General features: G+C 41.8%; 2 protein-coding genes across 2 annotated transcripts in view; both read left to right on the plus strand.

Annotated features, from left to right (window-relative positions):
- LOC306776484 (anosmin-1-like) overlaps nucleotides 1-16535 on the plus strand; it is a 37002-nt gene extending 20467 nt beyond the window's left edge. Inside the window, 14 exon segments of the mRNA XM_079267193.1 lie at nucleotides 513-717; nucleotides 1586-1668; nucleotides 1670-1691; nucleotides 1694-1770; nucleotides 3931-4060; nucleotides 6920-7013; nucleotides 7534-7777; nucleotides 10795-10933; nucleotides 12175-12402; nucleotides 12894-12988; nucleotides 13884-14046; nucleotides 14229-14461; nucleotides 15327-15470; nucleotides 15654-16535. Of these exon segments, the coding sequence (XP_079123319.1) occupies nucleotides 513-717; nucleotides 1586-1668; nucleotides 1670-1691; nucleotides 1694-1770; nucleotides 3931-4060; nucleotides 6920-7013; nucleotides 7534-7777; nucleotides 10795-10933; nucleotides 12175-12402; nucleotides 12894-12988; nucleotides 13884-14046; nucleotides 14229-14461; nucleotides 15327-15467 (1854 nt within the window). The 3' untranslated portion in view covers nucleotides 15468-15470; nucleotides 15654-16535.
- A 1631-nt stretch (nucleotides 16536-18166) lies between these two features.
- Nucleotides 18167-25403, plus strand: LOC306776053 (uncharacterized protein; the record flags this gene model as incomplete). The annotated part of the gene is made up of 9 exons (XM_079266638.1): nucleotides 18167-19586; nucleotides 20169-20274; nucleotides 21818-21965; nucleotides 22166-22213; nucleotides 22422-22499; nucleotides 22879-23016; nucleotides 23379-23462; nucleotides 23787-23837; nucleotides 24029-25403. 9 exons carry the CDS (start codon nucleotides 18167-18169, stop codon nucleotides 24146-24148), a joined length of 2193 nt encoding a protein of 730 aa, XP_079122764.1. The 3' UTR covers nucleotides 24149-25403.
- Nucleotides 25404-26812: the final 1409 nt, after the last annotated feature.

Here is a 26812-nt window from a genome sequence, read left to right on the forward strand (position 1 = left end):
GTGTTTATGCAAGCTTTCGTGTGTTATGAATAACATGTTTGTGAGCTTTTGAATGTATATGCGTGAGTGTATAATGTGGTTGTGTGGGGCCCTAAATTATTATTTGTAAAGCCAGCCGCTGTGGTCTTCAGATTAGTTTTTCATCACAATAGCTGAAGCATGTTACAGGCTGGATGGCTGACTGGCTGGCTGGTTGGGAACACAGGGTAATTCAGAGCTATTAGCTAAAGCTTGTGTTTACATTTTGATGATCTGCAGCCATGTGCACACACACACACACACACACACACACACACACACACACACACACACACACACACGCACACACACACACACACACCCTTTCAGACCAGGCTGCCTTGAAAGAGTCAGTAGGAGTTTACCAAAGGAAACACTTTCACCTCTGCTGTGTGTTTTTCTGCCCTCCTGTGTGTGTTTATACATTACGTATTATTTCCGTTGTGTGTCAACTGTAATTATAACGATTCCCCCGTTGTCCTTTCTCTCAGAAGCAGACGGAGTGTGTGACGAGCAGGGAGTTTCTGACCTCTCTGAGGTCGTCTCGTCAGGGGGACTGCCCTCCGCCTCAGCGAGCCACCGGATTCGCTGCAGCCTGCGTGGAGAGCTGCTCGTTAGACCAGCATTGTCCTTCCCCCAGGAAATGCTGCTCTAATGAATGTGGACACACTTGCCAAGCCCCATCCAATCTATACAAAGGTAAAGAAGGCAGGTTGGGACTTGTTTGTAACATTGCATGGGCTTTCTTGTAAGAGGTTGCTGCACTGATGGAGAGAACTTGTTTAAAGAAGTTGTTTTTGATTGTTTCAAATAGCATGACACTGATGATTAAAAGTGTCATTGCTGGTGTTAAAAAGGATCTCTGTTAGCTGAGTGCTGTCATTGGCCCCCTGTGCTTGTTACTCATAGCACTGAACATGCTTTGTTGTTTCTTTGGGAGGGATGCCCTTCCAATATTTAATGACATCTAGCTCTTGTTCCTATGGTGTTTAAATGTACTTATTGTGAGTTGCTTTGGTTAAAAGGGTCGGGCTCAATGAAAGGAATGCAATTTAATGTAATAAATATCCTTAAATGTTGCCTGCTTGACTGCATCTGAAGTCCCAGACGGTTAAAAGCTCCAGCTCAAGTCTGCGTGGAGCTAGTCAGGAGTACAAACTGCCTCAGACGCCTATGTGACGACGATTGGGCTGCAATAATATTCAAACACAAAGAAAATATTGTTTGAGTGATGACATATTTTGCTTTACCAATGATGTATTTTTTATGAAGTGACTCAACAGTTTTAAAAGCACTGACTATATACTGTGTGTTCTCCAGTAATTAGATATGATGGTGTTTGAGACATCCAGTGAAACTTGTCTATGTATGTATCCCTAGTGTCACTATGTTGGTAGTCAAGTCATTTTATTTACATGTCCCGCCAATCACAGACTCTGTAAAAAACAATGTCAACATACGGTACACTTGTATCCATCAATCTCACAATCAGTTTGGGTTATTTGATGTAATGTACATTTCTTTCCTGTTTTGCCCTTTTAAATAACAATCCCATGATTTCCTCCAGGTGTTCCTCTGAAGCCTCGCAGAGAGATGAGCTTCGTGGAGGATTCAGAGGGACGCGTGAAGGTAGTGTGGGTGTCAAAGTTCAATGTCAGCGTGGAACCGATCGTTTACATGCTCCAGTCCCGCTGGAACGTCGGGATTCATCCCAGTGAAGACCATGCCTCTCCATGGACTACTGTTGCAATGGTAACTACTGTACAGTAGCCAGCACCCAATCACCTTTCAACCCGGGTATTTATATTGAGGATTAGAATGTTTGAGATATTGCGATCATAAAGAAATTCGTATTTTCATGATTTAAAGAGACAATTCTGTTAATATCACCATCTCTATGTTATTGGGGGAATAATAGTTGATGTAGGAAAGCTACATCATGTACATTGATGCAACAACATGGCACTTATCTAATTCTGTCTAAGAGTCATTGAAGCTATACAAATTGTTCCCTGTGCCTTTAACGGTGGAACAGCGCCACAGTTTGTAACATGTCTTTAACTCATAACTCTCAATTTGCCTCGAATGATGAAACTTCTCAACTATGGAGATGGATGTTAGACTCTGTTTCCACCTCATCAGTCTGCTGCCTCGCTGTCTAAACCTCTCCAACCCAGCCAGTCTCCTATTCTGCCAGGGTAAACCGTACATCTGTGTGTGCGCGTACGAGTGAGTTAGTGTGTGTGCACCGTACGTCCGCGTGTGTGTGTGCCTGTGTGAGGTTAGGTAAATAAGCAGAGCTTAAAAAGGAACCACAGGCAGCCACAGTCGTTCCACCGGCTGACTCTGAATGACTGAACACTCATTATAGACTTAAATAGATGGCAGCTCGTGTCTGTCTGTTTGTGTGTATGTGTGTGTGTGGATCAGTAGATCTTAAGCAGTTGATTACATTTGCACTGTCACGGAGACAAAACATGTGAATCTTTAGCAATTTTAACCATAATTCTGGTAAATCATTTCATTTCACCATTATGAGATGGAATTCCAATCCGACTTTCCACCTCATTAACTTGTAAAACGTATATGTCTTAATGTACACAGAGCTCTGTCATGTTTTTGATTTGTGAGAGATGGCGAAACACACGTGCCCAAAATGGGCTTGGATTGAAGCAAACTGTTTTGTTATACTTATTATTTAGAAAATATCGTGGTTTCCATAAAGAACAGCGAGTTCAGTGTCGTAAAAAATAAAGTAGTTTGACATTTTGTGAAATAAATGTCAATTTCCTTTCTTGCCGAGAGTTAGATTGTTAGATTTATACCGCTCTCATGTCTGTACGCTAAATGTAAAGCTAACACCAGCAGCGGGTTAGCTTAGCGTAGCACAAAGACTGGAAACTAATGAAAACAGCTAGCATGGTTCCGTCCAAAGATGAGACAACCTGCCTACCAGCACCTCTAAAGCTCTAATTAACACGCTACATCTCATCTGTGTAATATCTGCACTATTTCTTAGCTGGATGCAGTCACTTCCAAGAAATAGTCCAGTAGACTTCTGTGTGCACAGCTTAAACAAATGAGAGATAACTTGTTAGTTGTTGAGCTTTAGAGGTGCTGGTGGGCAGATTGTGTTACTGCTGGATAGAGACAGTTAACTGCTTCCCCCTGTTTCCAGTCTTTATGCTAAGCTAAGCAAATCAGCAGCTGGCTGTTGCCTGGACAGATGAGCACAGACATGAGAGTAGTACCAATCTTCTCAAACTCTCAGCAAGAAAAACTGATTGTGTATTTCCCAAAATATAAAACTATTCCATTAAATGTTTGATGTTCATATGCTCTCTGAGGAAAAAATACCTGTTTGTCAAGATTTAAAGTTTAAGGCCTTTACACACCGACGGCTTGACAAATAACCATCACAAAAATCTGAAATGCTATACTATGCATCAAAACCATTCATACCAGCAGCCATGCAAATTTGCGACACTTTTTCAATACAATATTTAAATAGAGTCGCACACGTGTGAAAAGGCCTTACGGCTGTGCAGGTTGTTGTCCCCTAAGGATCGATATTTTCTGTATCTTACCCTCGAGGATGTGTTTTGCTGCCCTTGCTGGTTGAACATGTGAAGCCTGTTTCACCTGTGACCACACCCAGCATCACTGATGGTTGTAATGTCACAGTGTCATGGAGTACACCTGTAAATCACTGTAATAAAGTAAGAGGTTAAACCACTGGAGGTCAGCAAAATGAACAGGGTTGTTAAGTTGCTTTTACATTTCTAAATCTGTCATGAATCACGTATAATTTTATCTGTTAGATGAAGAAAGGTAATGAAAATGCGTTTGAACTGAAGTTTTTCTCTGACATGCACGTTGTCATTGTTGTATGTGATGTGTTTGTATTTATAGCCGCTTTCTGAAGATGTGGTTCTGTCAGATTTGAGACCTCAACGCTGGTACCAGTTCAGAGTAGCAGCCATCAACAGCCACGGCAGCAGAGGCTTCACCACACCCAGCAAACACTACATCTCCAGTAAAGGTAGTACAAACACAGTCTTAACACATGCTCTCATTGTCTTTACGAGAGTCCCACAGAGAGTGATGATTCCTCCTGCATGTTTCCCCAACTTATCTGTTGAATTTTGATATTCTGTCACGAGACACTGAGCAAAAACACAGGCTCTTGCGTTCCATTTGTGTCATTTTATGAGTGATATTACACTTCTCTGAAGAAAAGTCAGAACCTCAGGGACATTTCCTGTCTTCTCCTTTCCCTCTCTTTAACTCAGATTTGATGGCTAAAGTACACCCAGCTGAAATGATCAGGCAGTCCATAAAACACAGACAGGAAACAAAAAATACGCAATTTCAAATGCACGTATTCACACACATATTATATACAGTAAGGCAACGCATACTCATTCAGTTGGTTTAGTGCCAAATCCCTGTTGCAGGTCTGTCAGACAAGACACACACACACACACAGGCACACACAGTAGGAGGTCTTCGCTCTAATGCTTAGCAGGCTTAGGTCATATTGGTGTTGTGCCAGGATTGGCTAGGGATATGAATCCCCTGCCATGATTGGCTAAAGCTTGTCAGCATTTGAATAATGACTTCAGGTTGGACCGAGCTTTGGAAAAAGGTTCTTTATCAGTTGAGCTCTTATGGGAGATTATGAAGAGGTGTCTGAGATAGCATTCTCCACAGCCTTCAACAAAACACCAAATAGTAGAATTCCTCATGTAATGAAGTGAAGAGAATATACAAGTTGTCCATGTTGTACTGAAACTTGCCCATCAACATATTAAAGCAATAATTAATGAGACATGTGGGAAATACTCTTATTTGCTATGAGTAGTTAGATGAGTAGATTCTCATGTCTGTCTATTATATATGATTACACTTTTTTGCCTGCATATAAGCCAGTGTGTATTTTTTTTACTTTTACGAGGATTAAGGATAAAGTATGTGTCGATCTGGAAGCAGTGTCATGTTAAGCAAACCACAATGTAAAGAAAACAGACAAGAAATCAGGAAACAAATCTATTTCAACCCAGTGACGGCGCATACAAACCACTACATCCCTGAAAAGAACGTGAAAGAATTGGATTTATCAACACAAATTATGAACAATATTGAGTGTCTTGAAGAGGAATTTATTTCCTTGTGCTCTACTAGAAGATCACAAATGGCAGTGACGTTACCATGCTGACATGTACACACAAACTCAAAACAGCCGACTGGGTGCTCTGCTCTCTTATGACTGGATTGAGCTTCACAGGTGGTGGTCTGGTGGATTTTGACAGAGCCAGGCTATCTGTTTCCCCCTGTTTCCAGTCTTTATGCTAAGCTAAGATAACTGGCTGTTTGCTATAGCATCACATACAATAGACAGAAATTAGTATTGTATCGATCTGCTCATCTAATTCTGAAGAAAGCAAGTAAGCTTATACCCCAAAATATTGAATTAATCCTAAGACACTGTGTGTGTGTGTGTGTGTGTGTGTGTGTGTGTGTGTGTGTGTGTGTGTGTGTGTGTGTGTGTGTGTGTGTGTGTGTGTGTGTGTGTGTGTGTGTGTGTGTGTGCATTTTAAGGGCCAGGGTTAAAGGTTAAAGACACACACTTCAACATTCGAAGGAGTCAGAGTCTTGTGTTTCCAGGCCATTGGTCTGATTAGTCAGGGGCTGGAAGTCAGGGGTCACAAATCAGGAGGTTTGCAGATACCAGGATGGTTGGAGTTCCTCCACTGTGACCTGATGCTAACCAGAGAGAGAATCAGAATGTTCAAATCCCCTTTCCTATTTGTTCAGATATTAGGGTTGCACAGTACCTGCCAGCAGTAATTACGAGGGAATGTCTGGTTCAGAAAACTCATCTTGATATCGTCATCTAATGAAACAATTGACTGAAGTCCACTCATTTATAAAAGAAACAAACAATGAAAAAGGCCTTGTGTGTTTTGGTTCTGATCTACTCCTGGCATTGAGATACATCCTGCTTATTCCAAAGACAAACCACACACACACACACACACACACACACACACACACACACACACACACAGAGGCCAGGTCTTGCAGACCTACTACGCTGCCTTAACTTTGATCTCTGCATTGGGTCAGCCGAGCACTGCACGAAGCCTGTGGGAGGCCTGCCACGGGGGATGTAGTTCTAATCAGATACATTTTGTTGTTTTAATCAAATACAGGATTGGGGTTTGAGTTTCTCATGAGATACAGAACCAGTGTTGAAAGAGCAGCAACCTCAGGATTTAATCTTGGAGGCAAACAGTGACTTGTGGAGGTTGTCTTTAGTTTGTGTCGCGGTAGCTACTGAAAAGGGCAGCTTAAGGCTTCTCCAGTATCGCTCACCTTTGATGCTGTAAATCTAATTGACTTTGCAGACTTGAATGAGACTAAGAGGAAGAGGAAATTCTCCTTCCCCCCCTCCCCCGGAATGGCTTCTCTATTTTGCTGCGCTGCAACAAATTAAGCATCGAGCTATTTGACAATTCAGTCAAGCTGGTGAACGGCATCTGCTTTGTAGGAATCATGATGTTAACCCCAATTAGTCTTCACTCAATCTCCATATATGCTTCCTCGCCATAGGGGCTGTAGATGACCTGGTATTGGATGTTAGCAACAGTTGGGACAAACAGGTTCAGGGTGTGATTTTCACAGGGAATGTCTTCTCCGCTGTTACAGTTTAATTGTGATTTATTTACTGTCGTCTCTCTAAACAATACCCTCCGACTGTCTACCTCCCAACTCCCCATGAGAGAAGCTCTAACGTGCAGGCACTACCCAGGGCTGAGAAAAGTGCCAACAACTATTATTATTTTGATGATCATTGCTGCCATTTCTCTCTTGACAGCATTTCTCTCTCTCACTGCAGACCCTTCACCTCCAGAACTTCCAATAAACGTCAGAGTGAGCAACCAAACTCTAGACCGGACGGCTTCTCAACCAGGCACCCAGCTCACGGAAAGGTATCTCATCTCAATAGGTGAAATATGATTAGATAGATTAATGCTAACTTCCCTGCTGGATTAGTAGCTATGCATCCTTTCAGGGCTGCAGGCTACCGGCAGTCAGTCATAACATGTGGTCAAGTAGATGTCTGATGGTGTAGCTGCATGCAAATGACAGTTCATCCCTAACCTTCTTCCAATCATACATTTAGTCTTCTATTTGTGTGCCGTAATTCTAAACAAGGTCAGGCGAAGTTCAGACCATGTCTTAGATTAGCCGGAATATTCCAATAAAACATTTAATAACAGAGGTGAAGACTTAAATTGTAGCTTCTGTATGACATAATGATAAATTGTGTGCACATACATAAAACGATAGAAAGATAGGAAACCTGACATTAAGTTGTTGCATCTATTTTACAGGCAATCAGCATGAGGAAACATTTACTTATACTTTACTTTGTCTACTTTATTACCACAGATGTGTTTACATCCATGTTGTGGTGGTGTTTGATGACTTGTTGCTGTCTCCCCTCAGGTCGGGGGGAAGTGGGGTCACAGTGGCGGTGTTTTTAAGTTGGGAGCCCCCCAGAGAGGCAGACCTGCCTGTCCACAACTACAGAATCACCTGGATGTCTCGACAAGCACACACAGCGCACAAACACACACACACGCTGCATACACACACGCACACAGTGCACAAGAAGGTGCTTACACGACCTACACACTCACGCACACCAGAACAGGGTAAAAAGGAAAGCAACAGCAGAGTGACTCAAGGGGTAAGGAAACATTTTTATAAATGTAATCACACTAACTGAGATAATATAGAGATGTTTTTTTTTCACCATTCAACAAGTTATGTCTCATCTGTAAATCTGTCCCAAAACAAAAGTGTAAAAATGCCATGTTGTGGTTTCATGGAGGGTTATGTGCTGGACTATTTCTTGGCCAGGACCATTGACTCTGTGTTGTCTCCACTGGTCTTCTGGCAACCTCACGGTGCAAATAAGACTGCAGGCCAAGAAAAGAGCTCTTCTCAGTTAATTCATGGCAAGAAAGCGAATAAGCGAATAATATTAAGCAACATATCGAACTATTTCTTTCACCCTAAAACCACGTTTTAACCCTAAAACAGCCCTTTGAAGTGAGTAACGGTCTCCACTCTTCAAACACACACTTCAGTTTGTAGGTTTAAATCAAATGAGTCCTTTTAAAGAATACATTAAAAGCACACACACACACACCACATGCACAAGATCTATATAGCTGCACCTGAGAGATTTTACAAGGTCTGTAAACCCATGCACCAAACACACACACACACACATACATTCCTTGTTTTCTCCTGGTTCTGATTTTACAGGTCTCTGCAGTGCTCAAACAGAACAGCTACTGTATGCCAGTGGTGTTGCAAATTGGAATAACTGATTTCATATAACAGCAGCAACTTCTATGTTGTGTACGTTTGAGATTCAGCATCACACAATTAAATAGGAAAACAACACACACCATAGGAACGGATTACCTCAAATAAAGAAATGTCCCGCTGAACGACTTGTAGCCAGTAAAAAAGCCTACAAATGAGAATTAGGTGGAGGTGCTCAGACATCTCAACTAAGCGTTTTGATTCATATAATAAGCAAAAATTTGGTGCATATTGTTTTGCATTCTTAAAACTTGCATCCCATCAAAGTGGATTTGACTTTTTAACGATAATTCAAGTTTTTAGATGCGTTATGTTTCATGATATTTTACCTTTTTTTATTTATTATTTTACATCTAGATCTAGTTTTCACATATTCACCCTGAAATTAACAACGATTTGTGCACATGTTCCTTGTGGATCTGCAAATGCAATATTGTCTTCAGACAGACTTGCCATTATCTTTATGGGTCATAACTTTGTTAAAGTACTATGACAACATGTAGGTAGGGCTTCACAGCGTTGAAATAACATGATAACTTAGACATGTGGAGTGACTGGCATTTCCTGCATTTAGATAACATGTACTCAAGTCAAAGCATCTGGGAATGTACTGACAACATGCTAGTCATTACAGCACGGGGGCCTTAGTGAGTGAGTGTTCAGTCACCATAGAAGTAAAGCATGAGATCTGTGCAGAGGTTGGATTATATGACTGATGTCTAGATGATTATTGATTACTGTAGCTGCTAGCACAGCATGTGTGTGTGATAACACAGCTTCGATAAAGAGACTGAACCATTCCTGTCTCGTTGCTCAATTCAAAGAGTAACTTCTTCAGAAATACAATAGGTTTCTTGCTGTATTTTTGAAATTACATGTAATGCTTTTAGAACAGTCAAGAGGGTGGATTTTACAATCATGATTGTAGGTGTGATGGTGATGTAATATGTTCACAATGCAACCAAGTCTCGTCAGCAGCACCAAAGTACCCATAATCACAGTAAACAGCACCGGTATCACAGCTTTGACGCAACAGTGAAGATTGCCTGTGTAGGGACCGAACATTAAATCCTTAAATTAGTGTCCTCTTTGCACAGGATCCATCAGCTTTAGACCCTCTTAACTGTTCAACTCCAATATGAGTATTCACTTCAAGAGTAGAGACAAAATAATCAAAAAACATCAACATCAAAGTTTGGAGGTTTGAATGCACGCACGCTCATATGGACCTAGCTATCCTAAGTAGTGATGGCGATCCCAGACTGAGCCTGGTGGAGCCATTTATCTCTAGTCTGCTCCGCTGTTCTGCTTGGCTGGAGAACCTGGAATTTAAATGAGGCCCCCCTTACTAGTGTGTCCTACTTGCAGCTGCATCTAGACACACACACACATGGACAGCAGCATCACAACAGGTAGGTAGGGACCAGAATAACATTTCTGTGTGAATTAGTTTTCATATCACAGGAAGACCTAATGTTGTATTCCTTCCCATTGGCACATGATGATACTTTACCTAGATGTGTATAAAACATACATCCTGTCAGTTAGGAATGTATGCAGGACTGGAGGGATTCAGCATTAAACCTGAAGTAAAAGGGAAAATAGGAGGAAGTATTGAAACATAGAAAAACCTCTGCTGAATCAGTGCTTTTAAATATACATCAGCCTCTTACAATGTTCACTGACATTATGCACCTAAATAGAAATCCAGGCTTCTCTCACTCACTCTGTTTTACACAGACACACACACACACACACACACACACACACACACACACACACACACACACACACACACACACACACACAGTTGTACAGGCCATATGTTTTGTCTATCTCAAGTGTAATGGAAATACTTCAACCCATTTTGTCTGCAGGTTACCAAGAAACTGCTTTTAACTTGCTTTTGTCTCATTCTGTCTTAAGTGTGTGCACACACACACACACTTGTTATCATCCAAGCATCTCTTTGTTGTGACTAGCTGAAATCCACGCTGACAGACAGACCTGATTGACTAAAAGCCTGTTAATGAGCTGTCAGTCAAACAGTAGGGTAATGCAGAACAGGTCTGGACTGACACACAACACTCAGGATGATGGTGATGAGGATTGTGATGACAGAAACGATGATGAAGATGGCGGCAGTAACTGTGCTGGCTAAAATGGTGATCCTGAGTTTGTGTCTTGAATCAAGGACACAGGTTCATCAGAGCTATTTGTGTTTGATTTGATACCGTCTCTATCAGACCCCGGTCAAATTCTAACGAAGTGGAAGGGAATTAGGACAGACTGAGATGTAGCCAAGAACCACCGTTCCCAAAGACTAAGAAAACTTCTCTGTCCATGTTCCCATTCTCACATGTGTTATAGGCACAGTGTGAGCTGTGGCTGCAGGGTTTGCTGCCTGCTACTTCCTACTTCCTGTCTGTCCAGACGGTGGCCTACTGGGGTCAGAAGAGGTTGAAAAGTCCAAGAGCCCAAATTGTCTTCTCCACCATAACTCATACAGGTAAACAAATCAACCACTTTCCTCATTATGGTATACGTTGTATATTTGTCACTAACACTGTCTATAGTAAATGTTCTCTTCATAATTGCAGTAGAATGTGATTCATTGATTATTTTTCTGTCTATTAACTATTAATATCCTTGGTTCTAAAGAGTTTTATAAACGGTGCAAGGATGAATTATTCTTAATGGAATATATGTAGCTTGATTTTACATACCATGAATACAGTATTTTCACCATTGCATCTCTCTCAGCAGTTTGGATGAACATCTTATCTTTAGATCGATGAACAAATACAGCCACGTGTAAAATCACGAGAAATGTGTAACTTTTAGGAAGGCACCAAACCTCTCGTAGTTTTTTTGTTTTTTTTACAGATTTGTTTTGTTGGAATAAACAGTAAGGAACTGCACGGCTCAGATTTGCTCAGTAGATTGAGGTTTCTTCAAGCACACATTTCTGAACATTTCATGAACTCATCCTGACATTAGTAAATACTGCATGCAGAATCCACAGCACACATTTGTTAACAGAGCCATGCATTATTGAGTCGATTATTTTAGTTAGTAAGTAGTTTGTTCAGAGCCCCTGAATTTACTGGTTGTCAGCATATTTGGTCTCCCTGCAGCTGCACTGTTTAAACTGTTTAAAGACGTATTTATAGGTGACCTGTCGGTCAGCCCAGCAGAGGATTATAGCCGTCTGCTGCTCAATTATCAAACCACATACCAACAATTTAAGATGGAACATATTGCCATTTATGATTTAGCAGCATTAACGTTTGACACCATCCACATATTTGCGATGTTTTCCTCATGCGGGTCAGTTAGGCCGGATAAAACCAGTTTGTGTTTCTGAGTGAGTGAATTACAGGAAATCTAGCTACCAGCTGCACTCTCGTAGACCGGTTTATGATATTCCTGGCACAATATAATACATTTATAAATTCCATGTGTTCTATAACAGGTTTCATACATCCAGTCATTCATATATTATAAGCATTCAGAACAGCTACTCAATAAATAATACTTACTTTAGAGTGGTTAGGAAACCACGCCTGCATTCAAAGTTTTATGTTTCAGAACACGTAAAAGGTTTATTGTGAAAATGTGCAAGAAATATGTCAGATATTTATGAGCTTGATGTTCAAAATGTTTTTACCTTTTACTGCCCTCATTGCAAAAGACAGCGTCAAATCAGCCATAGTTTGAATTTGTAACATTATTTTCTCTCCACCAAAGGTGAAGACTTCTCCAACGAGCTCCCGTCTTCCTCATCTTCATCATCCCTTCCCTCCGTCTCATCCTCCTCCCCTTCTTCCTCTGACCTCCCCCTCTCGTCCTCTCTGCCTCACCCTGAATCCCCCCTTAACCCTGTCACTCCTGGCAATCTGCGCCTGGAGGTCGCTGCCCCTCATTATCACAATGACCAGCTGCAGGTCAAGGTGTTCTGGAAGTGGCCTCACCGAGGTGAGTTGAAAACACAGCAGAAGACAAAAGAAGGATGCAAAACGAATTAATTGCATTCAACGATTTTTTGAAAGTTCTGTTTTTCCTCTTGTGACACATTTCTAGTTGAATAGCCTGGCTCTCACTGAGCAGCTACTACTATTACACTCAAATAACCCTCAAATACTAAAAATGAATCCACACATTCCAGCCGATCAGAATCTGTGATTTTCAGTGACCATGGCAATGTACTCTGCATATACTTAGGCTTGAGATGCAGATATTGCAAAAATATTCATCTTTAGAGAGATAGAACTCAGAAAAAACTAAAAAGATTGTTAATCATCAATCAAGAATTAAGACAAAATACGAGACTTTTTACCAGAAAATGGTAAAAGGAGTAAATATAAAAGAGAAATGTAGAGAATAGTAGGACGTGTATTCGATTATATTTGTCTTATTCATGATAATAAACACGTCCACTGTCTGTCCGTCTATCTTTTGCTTCACAGGCAGGCAGAGACATCCCGGGCCGTACATTTTGCGGTGGCGTCCACATACTTGCAGTACTAATGTTACAAGCACAGAGAGAACAACAACTGTGCAGGTACAACTACCCTGGCTGAGTTTTATGCGTCTGTGTTCGTGAAATTGTGTAGCGGTGTCTTGTTTCTTTGTGAGCATTGTTGTTGTGTCTTTTTGTGTATATGTGTGTATCAGAGATCGGATTTCAGCACCATAACTCTGATCAGTCTGGAATGCTATGATCCTCCGTCTGTGTGCAACTTTGTCTCTGCCTAACATCACTTTTACCATAACTCTGTCAAAACCCTGGCTGAATTATCTTATATCTAAATGTAAAAGAATGAAATATAGGGAGGGCTTTGAATGAGAATGCTCTGTGGGAAAGTAATTTGCAGAATTCAATTAAATGTGTCATCAAAATTAAAAAAGGCAAAACAAAATCTACTTTAGATTCAAATTGAATCACCAACTTCTTAAAAATGCAGCTATTTGAAACCCAAATCCCGAAGTGAAGCTGCAATGAAGGGGCATTTTAGAAGAAAACCTTTTATTGAATGTATACAGTGCACTTGATATCTGCCCATAGCCCATTTATCAGGAGAAAACTGGCCTCGCCAACATTAGATCTTGACCCACTGTTGTCCTGGTGTCACCCTCTCATCTGAAATGATCACAGACACAGTGGCTTGATGAATTCAGTGCTGTGTGCAATTTTGCTGAGGTCACAGAGCATGATTTCTGTTCACTGACGTTCAGCCATTCCTCACCATTTGAAGCTGCCAAGCTGCAAAGTGCCACTTCAAACTGTCGTGTTTATTTTACCATGGAGCTAACAAGCAGCTTATGTCAGACAGGTTTAGAAACAAAAGTAGAGGTCGTGTGTATATTTTACGGAACCTTGTAATATGTCAGTTTTAGAAACCAGCCGTGTGCCGTTTAAACACTCTTTTAAACACTTTTTGATGTTCTCTCTCCAGGGCACCCATCACACCATCACAGGCTTGCTGTTTGCCTGTAAGTACCGGGTCGCCGTGGTGATGAAGGCTGACCAAGGGTCAGAGGCTGTTGCCTGGGTTACGACCCCGACTTGCTCCTCCATCAGGGTCAGAGGAGGCAAAGCTTTGACCTGCAACACTGAGGGTAAGACTAGATATTATACTAAATAACCTTCTTGTACAGCCACACAATAAGCTTTTTAAAATGCACTTCAAATAACCATCACAATGTTCAAACTGTAGTCGTGTTTAATATACGGAGACAAAATGTGAAAGAGTGTTCTGTCACAGATGAAGGACATGTGTTGTGTCTTCTGGTTGTGTCAGAGCGCCTCCTGGCCAGCAGAAAGGTGGTACTGCGTCCAGAACGACTGACGGCTGACTTTCAACAAGTCAATGGCACTCTGCTCATGAAGCTCCGCTGGAGGATATCCCATCATGCACTGGACCCGGCAGCTGTGGAGGGGTTCCAATTCACTTGGACACTGCAATCAGGGGTTACCGCGGCAGTGGAAGGACACGAAGACACACTTATCTCCCAGACACAGACAATCGCACCGGTGAGACACAAAGAGAGGTCGACAGTGACAGCTTTAGGTTTTACCAGCAGCAGAATGAAAATGCCTTAGAAATATGAGAGGGGTGTGTGTGTGTGTGTGTGGGTAGGGATAATGAGTCAATAAGTATTTTTATATCTGTTGAGGAGAAAACTCGGATGAACAGACTGAGTTCGAGGCGTTTCGCTCAATTCAAGCAATAAAGTTTATTTGTAACAGAAGTATTATGTCCAGCAGTTAAACGTGCACGGACCTAAGAAAAGCTGCTCTGTAGGAGCAAATGAAACTAAAACAGGCGCTTAGACAGAATGCGCATGCGTTTGTATAGGTTCTTCTTATGGAAGCCTATTGGTTAAGGCAAAGTTGCAGGTGGAGCTGTGTTCAGCTGAGCAGCGACCTGGTTGGAGCACTGGGCATTTCCGCCCACACTGGCTCACGTCCTGGACCGCCTTCTCTGCATCGTCAGTGTGTGTGCATGTTGTTGCAGCTGCATATTGTTATGTACGAACAGCTAGATAAGCTAGGCGCTAGATAAGCTAGGGCGCCTTCTCTCTATCTCTGAGACGGCGTAGGCAGAAGAGACTGGTTCTCTGTAAGGCTATGTGGCAGTTAACTGGAGCAAAAGCTATCTCTCGGAGTTTAGTACGTTTCCACTGTGTTCAGGCGAGCGCGAGAGTGCCCCGCCCGGAGTATTTGACCTTCGTGTACTTAGAGCTCGCATGTCCGCGTATCAGCTGTGTTTAACATTGAATGCATATATTTTTTTCACAGTTCCTTTTTCTTTCTGTTTAGTTAAGTTTAGTTCGGATAAGTCTGGTGATACTTTTGTTAGTGGTACTCTGAACTTACTCTGCTTCATCCTCCTCAGTCTCAGCGGTTGGTGACAGTTCATGGTCTTCAGGCTGACAGTGTTTACCAGCTGCAGCTCCAGGTGCTAACAGCAGAGGGCAGCGACGGCGCCTCAGTCTCCAAGACCATACATACTCCAGCTATCAATGCCTCACTTTGATAGGTAATGGTGATTTCATGTATGTAGGTGTGTTAACAACTAATAGTCACTCTTTTTTTCCCTCTACATGAAAAAATATGTTTATAATGTCGTGTTTTGAGAATATGTTTCTATGGAAGGATAGAAAAAAAAAGATGAAGGGTAGTACCCTTTTGTCCACTTAAACTTACCAATCATCTCTTCCAGGCCCAAACCCCACAGCTGTTACCGTCTGCTGCACCAAGCTCATCTTCACAAACATCAACTTCTCCAACAAAATCTTGTACAAATTGTAAAAAATAACTTGATGCCAGTTTAATAAAGCACTAAGTACTTACAGTTAGTCTAAAACGTATATCCTTAAACCATATTTCTTCCATTTTTTATTAAAGCTGCAGCATTATTAAAATGATTCGGATTGGCATTATTGCCACAGCAACGCAGGACATGTATGTGCAAAGAAAGACCCCTTGTATGACTGCATCTGTATGTTTGGTGATTAAATGGGACCAATCAGGTCACTTCTAATCATCTGACATCACTGGAGCCAAATGACACTTGTGAAGAAACTTATAATGCCTTTTGTTTTTGATCATGTAAGTAGAGAATGATAGAGCACTGACCATATGTACAAATGGAAATGTATAGCAACAGACTGTGTTCATTTTAATGCATAATCTGCTGCATTCTTTTTTGAAGCAAGTGGGCTGAGTTGGTGAAGCCTTGAAGTAAGCTCAAATATATTTTGTTCATATGTTTAAAAAAGCAAAATGTTCACTTAAATCTCTTTGAATTTGCTTGTTTTATACATTTTGGGCCTTTTGCAACATTACTTTGCATCACGGAATACCCACTTCACTACAATATGACATTTTTACATCGTCAATATAGATATTCCTGTGGTAGATATTTCTTTGTTTTGCTAAAGTCATTGCATTACTTTGAAATGGTTGGAAACTACTGCTGTCAAGCAACCAGTAATTATCATGTTAATATTCTCTCTATGTAACCATTTTTGGACATTTAACTGTTGATCATTTTGGACTTAATTCCTTTACTTTTTGACCATTAGTTTTATTTATTGTTTTCCTGTCTTAGTTTTTTGTAATTAAATATTACCAAGATACATTGTGTGTTGTCATTGATCTGTGGGTTAGAAATGATGATACCAGGGATTATACCATAATAATACCAGTTTGTGTTATATTTTGCATTGTATATAATTATACAGTATTCAAAATTACAATTACAATCATCCTTCCACTACTTTCCTGTATTTGATATGGCAACACAGATTAATTTACATGAAATGCCTAAAAAAGCTAATTCAAATAGAACAATGTCAACAGGAGTGTATTGCTGTATATCCTCTTTCTGTCTCTTATGAGGTTAAACATTCAAGAAAGGTTGGTGTAATATTGTATGGGTATAGATAAGAAGAGGAATTCGAAGGTTACTTGGGGAGATTATCCGGACGCCATGACGCAATCAACGAGCGACGACAGCTTGAATTGTTGTTTCTTCAAATCGTGGACAGATGAAACTCAGTTTGTTATTTCATAGACAAGGTAGTGTATGATTATGTTTGTTTCCACTTTCCCGCATGCGTTTTTTGCTTATACTCCATATTACCTCAGAAACGGATTCGCAGCACCGCTTTTGTCTTTCGACGCCTCCAACTTCCTGCTGAAAATGGAGGAAATGTGTAGTCGATGCTTTGTGTTTACGCCTGTGTTTTGGCTGCAGTTAGCAGACTTAGCTAGCTAGCTTCAAGGGAATTACTAACTGATTCAAAACGTTGTACAATTCTGCGAGTCTAAATGAAATTATGGGATCGTACGTCATATTCTGAAATATATGTCGGCATGATCTAGCAGCTGCGGCGGCCAATGTCGCACTACATGAGGTAACGTTAGTTTTATTAAACTTCTTAATTTAAATGATTGAGGGACTTTAAACACACGTTGGCAAAGATGCTAATGATTAGCAAAGATAATAATAGCTCATGTATCTGCGCACACTGAATATTTGCAGCTCAAGAATGCTCGCTGCAATGTTGCTAACATCAGCTAACTACGACTGTTGCTTCTAAACTAAATGACTGCTCTATGAAAAAAGTGATGCGATGGCACAACAGTCAGCTAAGTAACTTGTTGTCTAACGTTAGACATTACATTGTGAAAAAAATGGAGTTAGTTGCAAGCTAAAACGAATTAGCAGTGATCCACCTGCTAATTGAAGATGTCACTGTTGTTACTTTGTAATTGGCTCGTGCATTAAATAATATCTCCCACTGAAAGAGGAATAGATTCATTTTAAGTGAGTCCTGCCTTGCACATTTACACTGCAAATGTTTAATGATACAGCTAAATGAGATGTGCTTGCTAACATTTCTTTCATTGGCTCTTATTCTCTCTCCCTGTGCTGTGATTAGGGGACCATGGTGGAGTTACTGGTACATTCAGAGTCTACCCGTCGCTGAGGAACACCGTATATCTGACATGTGCTAGTCTGTCTGGTCAAGTCAGTGACCTCTGTGGTGGGACAGGCTTTTCGACACGGCAAAAGTACTTTGCAGAAGAATTCCTGGAGGGAAGCGTCAGGATAAAACACAAGGAAGGAACAAAACACAACACGTAATATTCAGAGGATCAGAAGGAAGGAGAAGTAAAGCGTGTGGAGAGGGGGGTGATGGGGTTGAAGAGCCAAAGGAGGACGTCATGGTTCACAGCGGCTCTGCATCCCCAGTGAAAACATCAGCATCACCTCATTTAACTGTTCCTGCTACAGCACCTCCTCCTCTAGCAGCTCCTCCTCTTGTGCCTCCCCATGGGAATACTACAGATCAGGACCTGAACCCTGCCAAACTCCTCGCTACAGACCTTACCTCCAACTCGGTCTTGACCCAGCCCTCTACTCTGACTCCTGTCGAAGCCGAGCCCCCCACCTCAGCAAAAGCACTTGCTACTAACTCAAGCCGAGCGTCAGCCTGGTCCTCCACAGAGACACCTACCACTACTCGGGGCCAAGTCAATGGCCGTACGTCTGGCAGGAAGAGGACTCCTAAAGCCTGTGACTGCTGTGGCCCCAACAGTACAGGACACAATGTCAGAACCTTGGGCAGAGGGAGGGGGAGGGGGAGAGGGAGGGGGGCCGGAAGGGACCTCAGAGACACCCCAAAAAGGAAAGTGGAGGGCCAGCTGACACGTACCAAGTGTTTTGATTTGACCACGGAGAATGTGGAGGAAGCCGAGGACGAAGAAGACTGCTATGAGAAGGCGCAAAATACTCTAGTTGTGGCTGATACTCAGTCACAAACGGCTGTTGCTCAGCCTGTCGCAGTCTCCCTGCAGGATGAACCAATAAGGAACTCTGTTGCTCCAGAGAAAAGGGATGTGCAGAAAATGGAGGACATGTCGATAGAAGGGTCAGGGGTTAAAGGAGGTGTGGAGATGCTATTGGGAATAGCAGGCAGGGGAGCACCAGTGTTTAGAGGGAGGGGGTTGGTGGGAGCTATGTTAGCATCACACATGGATGTAGAAGGTGGAATAAAGAGGGGAGGTTTAGGTGGAGTTGTCATCAGTTCTACAGTGGATGCCCTGGCTCCATTAGTGTTCGTGCAGAGGCAAAACAAAGATGCAGATATGGACCATGGAGGGCAGACTGACCCCGGCTCAGTTAAATCTTCACGTGGAAATGGAGACACGGTAAACCTGAGTGACACTGAACCTGAAGAGGATACGAAGGACGGTAACATGATGTTGAGGGAAATGGCCAATGGGCTACTTGCTATCTCCCAGGACCTGGACTCTGATATGCAGGTGGACAAGACTCCCGACAGAACAGACTCGACGTCTGTACCGGTAGCTCTGTCCAACGGAAATGTCCCCACACCAGCAAATACTGACCACTGCTCCACTCTCATGGAGGTGGAAACTTCTCATCCCGCTGTGGTTGCTCCTCCATTCCAGGGCCCGATTACAGTGCTCAGCATGCAGTACAGCTGGGCACTAAGAGACCACAGGCTGTACTGTCAGCCTGCAACCTGGGTGAGGGCGGGGATGGAAGAGGTGTCGGATAAAACAAACGGAAGTGAGCTGGATGTAGAGAGGCTGGAGCAGCTTACTGAAATGGTCCACGGTAAGAGATGTGCTCTCAGTTCTGTTGAGATGACGCACGGTGAATCATTGAGCTTTTTACACAGAAACTAATGGAAGTGCTGAGGACGGCGCCTTTTCTGTCGCAAGACATTGGTAAAACGTGTGGCCTCGTGTAAATGTTTAACTTTCATGGGATATTTTCTTGTTTGAATTATATGGGTAAGACCTAAATGTATGTGTAGTCGAGGCAATTTCGAAGCTGATACGCACATTTTTTGACATGTTTTGTTTTTCATCAAGTACATTACAAAAATACTGTCCAGAAAATAAAACGGGACTGCAGCTTTGACACAAACGAGCCAAAACTGTTTCAGTGACAAGTGTTAAAGGATTTGCAAATATCAGCAGTGTGTATATTACTCGACTTAATACATTCATAAAAATGTGAAATGCTCGAACTTATCAACGCACAAGCCTGAACAGACAATTCTATTATTGTAAGCAATGGATTCTGAATTTGTTTTGTGGAGTTGGGATGTTAACATCTTCCAAACAATAACGTGTTTATGTTATTAAGCTGATCGATCACAGGATTCAGTCATCGTGATTTCCTCTCTTTCAGATTTTCTGGAGAGCTTCTACATGAAGTACGGCAGTTTCATTCCTCTCACTGAGAGCGATGTCCTGGAACACCTGAAGAAGAAAGGCAACTCTGACCTCAGCAGCAAGTAAGTCTGCGCACTCACACTCACTCTCTGCCTGAATGCTTGAGGGTTTATCAGATGTTTCAGCACTAAGCCTCAATCACACAATTGTCCAACGATACAGATGAAAGAGTTTATGCCAGCAGCAGTTGACATAAAACATAAAAAAAATATATATAATTTACATGCTGCCTGCATCTCGTGAGTTAAAGGGAAAATACACCTAAATTGTGGGTAAAGTGTCTTTATTCTTTGATCGCTGGGTAACCATCATTACCTCTGAGTTACAGCATTATATTGATGAACAGTAGAGCTGCATTCACATGCTCTGACTGTCATGAAGACACACATTTTTGCTGAAACATTGTATTCCTGTTGCACAGCAGTGGAACGTTTCACATAAAGTCAGCACACTGAGCACAGATAGTGATGAGATAGAACTGCTGCTGTGTAAAGGGAATACTGCTGTTAAAAAGCACCTGATTTGTTTAAAGTGTTTGCAAACCAAATGTTATTGCCCTTTTGTTCAGATAGCAGTACTTTCAAATAAAAGTGCACAATACACTACTTTTTAATTCATGATTGAACTTTGCCATAACAATGAGATTAATCGCGATTAATTGCAATTACTTACTATTAATTACTATATTTGTAGCCTTTAAGTGCTGTAGAATAGATTTTAATTTTTTTGGCTTTTTTTGGCTGCACAACTGGGAAAAGTTTTTTTATATATATTTTGGATATAGAATATACTGTTACTGTATATTGACATTTTAGCAGAACGTTTTTTATTCATTTATTTATTATTTATTTGGGGCAGAATACGGTTTTGTATTTAAACTAAGGTTTTGTTACTGTTATGTTTAAATCAGTTCCAAGTTACACAAATGTTAATATATTTTAATAAAGTTTGCCTGTTCAACATAATATCAACCAGTGGCGTCGTTCGGCCTATTTAACATGCTACATATGTGCGTGCGTTCTGGTTTGTGTGTTTTCTCACCCTTCAAATTACAATCCAATAGCCCATCATCATACTGAACGATATAAAGTTGACACTGTCAGGTCCATTCTCCATCCATTGTGTGCGGTCCCTTTAAGAATTAGGATTTGGGAGTGACGCGGATATTCTTTGTTTGAGAAAAATTCATATTTGTGTTGTCAAATTTCACTATGACCCTCAAATTCTGTCTCTTGTGTTATCATATACTGAATGCAAGAAAAACTACAGCGCAAAATCACACTCTTTCTGATTGAACCAATCTATGAACTGTCTGAAACAATGAATATCTGTGGCCCCAAATGGGCCCCAAAAAAAATTGCTGCGCGCGCAAACATGACCCGACCCTTGGGGCTAAGCCCCCCCTTTCTTTGAATCCTAGAAACACCCCTGATATCAACGAAGACTTTTTTAGATGGCGGGGGGGGGGGGGACTGGCAGTGTCCCTACCAATGCTGAGACCAAACCTACGCCCTTGATCTGAACCCATCATATTCTCTGAAATGTCCTTAAAAGTCGAATGAATACTTGAGAGGTTTGCATAAGAACTTCTTGTCTTTGTTTTAGGGGGCTGGACATTAAAAGGGAGATGGCTCGGTACAGGGCAGCGCTGGCCTCGGCTCCCATCGCGGGCTTCATGGTGTCGTATAACAAACACACCCTGGGCCTGGAGGACCTTGGCATGCTGGAGGAACAGAACTGGCTTAATGACCAGGTGAAGACAGAAGTCTCGTACAGCTACAGATGTTTGTTTTTGTTCTTGGGCCATCGTCACTCTTCTTCATGCGCTGTGTGGCCCTCTAACACAAAAGTCACTTTAAAAATAGAATTCAGCAACAATGAAAAGAAGGATCACGTTTGTTGTGTCGGTGATATCGGACGGTCTTACATTGAATCTTTTTCTGTTCTTCTCAGATTATCAACATGTATGGAGAACTCATCATGGAGGCGACGCAACACAAGGTAAGTCAGGGTGTGTTTGTATGCTGGAAATGAAAAATATAGCAAAAGGATATACAACTTATGAAATATAAAATGGGCTCGCTGTAGGAGTGAGGAGAATTAGTTTTGTTGTTTTAAGACTTGGGATAATATTCAGATTTCTAGACATGATTTTATTTATTAAATGTTGACTGTAATGTGTTAATGCACTTTATTATTTCTCTCTCAGGTTCATTTTTTCAACAGCTTCTTCCACAAGCAGCTGGTTGCCAAAGGTTATGACGGTGTGAAGAGATGGACTAAAAAAGTGAGGAGGAGGAAGAAGCCATTTTTCACTTGTTCTGACAGTAGAGTGTCAGTTGAACTTTAATGTCACTATTTTATTTCCGTTTTTTTACTTTGCCTTTCAGAGTCTTGGCTTGTCAACTATTTTTTTTTTTGTGGAGTCATTGCCACTGTTGGCAACCACAGTCTAAATTAAATTAACTAACTACACAAAGTATGTGAAGTACGTTCAGTAATGCATGAAATCACCACCAATCACATGCAAGTAAAGAAGAATCTGTTGGTCCTATAGTCTGACTCTTGGTCGTATTGCCCAATCATCTGACAGCAGTAGACACGTGCAACATGTTGTATCTTGGATATCTAGTGTGTGTGTGTGTGTGTGTGTGGGATGATTTCAGGTTGACCTGTTCTCCAAGTGGCTGCTGCTGTTTCCCATCCATCTAGAGATCCACTGGTCTCTCATCACGGTCACCATGGCAACCAAAACCATCAGTTACTACGACAGCCAAGGCATCGTCTTCAGACACACCACGGATGTGAGGGCCCTCTGCGCATGTCGATGTCTCTGTAGAGGTCATCAGTTAATCCGGCTTCTCTGCTCCGATGCGCTGTTGGACCATAAATACAACAATGTATTAAAGAAGCAGATCGTACTTTGACAGTGAATTAGTCGATTAACTAACTACTGACACCAAAGCAGACATTTTGCTCATATTCTCACCTTCTGCTTAAATGGGCTGAGACGTCTTCCTTACCCTCCGCGTTCTTGTTGGAAGTATTGAAACATTCATAAAATCGAATACATACTGCCTCACAGTGGCCAACGGACATGTTTGCTATTCCTTTGCATTCTCTGCTCAACATGACTCAGTCCTCGGTGTGTGTGTTTCCCTGTCAGAACATCATGAAGTATCTTCAGTCTGAAGCCAGAGAGAAGCAACAGGCAGCGTTCCAGAAAGGCTGGAAGATTACCATCATCAAGGTAACTCTAAACCCTGACTGTAATCCTGCTGTGTTGTTCACCCTGTGTACGCAAAACATTTATGTAAAAATTACAATAACGTCCAAGATAACTCTTAACACGTCTGCAGGACACTGAAAATGTTGTTTGTTCATGCAATACAATTTCTTTGTTGTCTTTAACGTTGTCGCTGGAGTCGGGAGTTACATTTGATTCGCAAATGAGCCCTGAACAACACATCAAGTCTCTGTTGCATGATACATATAGAGACGTCAACTATTCAGCCCAGTAACTGAGTGTGACATCTTTTGCCGTCTTCATGACTGTGACTTGTTGCCCCCTCAGGGTATTCCTCAGCAGAAAAACGACAGCGACTGTGGAGTTTTTGTCCTCGAGGTGAGACATTTCCCCCCCCCCCCCCCCCCCCCCCCTCTTTCCTGCACACATTTGTCCATTGCGCAGTCTCGAAAGACGCCGGAGACGAGCTTCTGTCATTGTCCACGTTTAATATGGCAACTTAACTGTGGTTATGAATCATTTTCCCTCACTGTGTGTGTTTCATTTTTTCTCCTGTCTTTGTCTGTCAGTACTGCCGTCGTCTCTCTGTGAAGCAGCCTCTTCTGTTCAGTCAGGAGGACATGCCGCGTATCCGCAAGAGAATCCACAAGGAGTTGTGTGACTGTCACCTCAGCGATTTGAAGGACTGAAGAACGGCCGCGTTCACTCGCTGCAGCTCGCCTCGTAATACGAGACGGTCTGTCAGATGGCCTGTGTTACTGACAGTCTGTGACATAAGCTAACAACGCGACCCTTTGTTCTCTGGGGAGCTCTTAACTGCCACTCTGCCTGTTCGACAGCACAGCTCTTTTAGAGTTTTTTTTTGGTGACTTTTGGAGTTCAAAAACTTTTGCAAGGAACTACTGACGTGGCCCCCTACTGACCCACAGAAATGCTGGACCTGTACCCATCGGGTTGTTTTTGCGTTCGACATTTACCTTTCCTAGTGGATTTCAACCAAAATGGACACAAGGGAAGGGAGCTCTGACTTGGACCAGCCTCGCCCAATGAGACGGACCTCTCGTCCCAAACGGAGTGGCCTTACATCCCAGATGGCCATTTTATCCGGAACAACATTTTTAACTGTTTATTTTATGCTGACTCTACAGCAGCGTCACACCTACATTTGAAATGCGTGTTTTCTAACATGTTTAATAAAGTCAGGATGTTTTGATTCAGTGGACCAACTGTTCACTTAAAACTTGAAGGTTTGACTTGGACTTGGATGTTTGCACGGTTAGAGGTTCGGTCCATTGAAGAGTCTAGAATATCAACTGAATGTACTGATCGCATATTCTTCCTGACTGCCTCACACGGTGCAGACTCGGCACCGTACTGCCTAATGGCACATTTTGGCTGTGGCTTGAAACCATAATCCAAATCATTTTTTATTAAAATTCCAGCGTTTCCACCACATTATTTTCTGCCTTTTCCTTTTGTTGTGATCATGTTCTTCTGATAGATTTTGCACGAACATTTTCCTTCCTTTTCAGCTGAATGCCATCGTATGACCATGAACCCATCAATTTCAGTTGAAAACTCAATGCTGGTTTTCAAAATTTCATCCAGCTGCTGAAATGAGCACCGTTTCATTTCATATTATCGAGGCCTCCTCCTGCGCACGGACGCATCAACATGGGTGCAGACAGTCATAGTTCCAGTGGGCTCTTGACAGAGAAACAAGTGGACCTCAGCTATTTTGATTAAATCTTCTGTCCAACCTAGATTTTGTTGTTATATGTATTTACAGATTGTATTGTACTTTTACTGGCCTACTACTGTACATGCTTGCTTTGGCTAAAACCCATAGTTGTTTCTTGACTGTTTTTATTGTTATTAAAAAGGCCAATGCTGCTGGGATGAGCTTTTGTCTTAAGTGGTTTTGAATGACTAGTGCAATGGTGTGAATAACAAAATCACAAAAATGCTGAAACATAAAGGCAACGATCTATAGTTTCAGGATGAATGACGTCTGTACTTGTATGTAGTCGGAGCGACGGACCTGTTGTTCTAATGTTACTGTATTCGGAGCTACATTGAAAACATTCAAGGCTTAAGACCTGGCAAAATGACCCGGCTACGCTGCTGGTCCACTTAGGAAATACCAAATGACTCGTGCGCGCAGTGTCTGATGGTCACAGAAATACACGGCAGTGTCAACGAGAGTCCTGCCAGTACCATCGACGTGCGTGGAGGTGCGAGGGCCCGAACAATGCTGATTACAGCTTTAATTGAGGTTTATTTCCCCCCCCCCAAAATATCCCCTTCTAACCAATTTCTCTGCACAGATAGCTGCATTTCTCCAGCAGGGACTGTTTCAATCTTTTCTCCTTCATCAGATCCAGTACCAATAGAAAATAAATGGAATTGACTCAATTCTGTTCAGTCTGTTTTTCTGATTTCAATATGATTTTGAAGAATGTCAATTAAATTATTGCTATGTAGCTCTGGTTTCAGTAATTTATGACAGGAGGGACCTTCACGTTAAATATGTCCCTCCACCATTGATAGTATGCGAGTGACTTCGAAGATAATGTTATTTACTTATTAACCTTATCTCTGCATTAAAGTCTTGAGTTAAATGTATCTTTTTCTTCATGTGGAAAATAATCTCTTGTCATGATCAGATGTCTGAATTAGTGGGTGATGGAAGACCTAAAGCCTCCATGCGATAAAAAGGATTTTGTGAATTATGTTCTGAAGCTCGGGCCTGATGAACGACTGCATTTCTACATACTTACCAGAAGAGGGAGCTCTCTATCTGCAATTATCTTGCTGTACTTGTCCTCTTTTTCTTTGGCACCCATCCAAAGCACAAGGTCAGAAACGGTGGCCCTGGAGCTGGATTGAGGTTAAGCGTGTTGCTCAAGAGCTCTTCAGTGAGAAACGCATACTGAGGCGCTTGACCTGCCAACTTGGCGAGGGATGGTCTTCTAATCATTATGCACGTCTGATTATCTTGGTGCTGCGTACTTGTCATTATTAGCTTTACACAGGCCTGAAAATGTGTTGGCTTTTAAGCACCTCTTTATACTAATTATGTGCATTATATAAAGGTAAATTGCAGCTTTAGATTATAATGATCAGGCGTCATCAGCTCAGCCTGTGGGGAGTGTTTTCTTCAGATATGCACAACTAATGAGGGCTGTGCTGCCTGTTTTGCACTTGATTCTTTGATTGAGTTGAGCACTTTCACTTAAAGTCATGTGTAGTATTGTTATTTTATGTGAGCTGAAGCTTTGAAGCTCTGAATTTCTGAAGCACAAATGCAATCATCATAATAGGCTAACGTCAGGCTGTAAAGGAACTACACC

Source organism: Melanostigma gelatinosum (genome assembly GCF_949748355.1).
Source record: "Melanostigma gelatinosum genome assembly, chromosome: 4".
Classification (NCBI taxonomy): Eukaryota; Metazoa; Chordata; class Actinopteri; order Perciformes; family Zoarcidae; genus Melanostigma; species Melanostigma gelatinosum.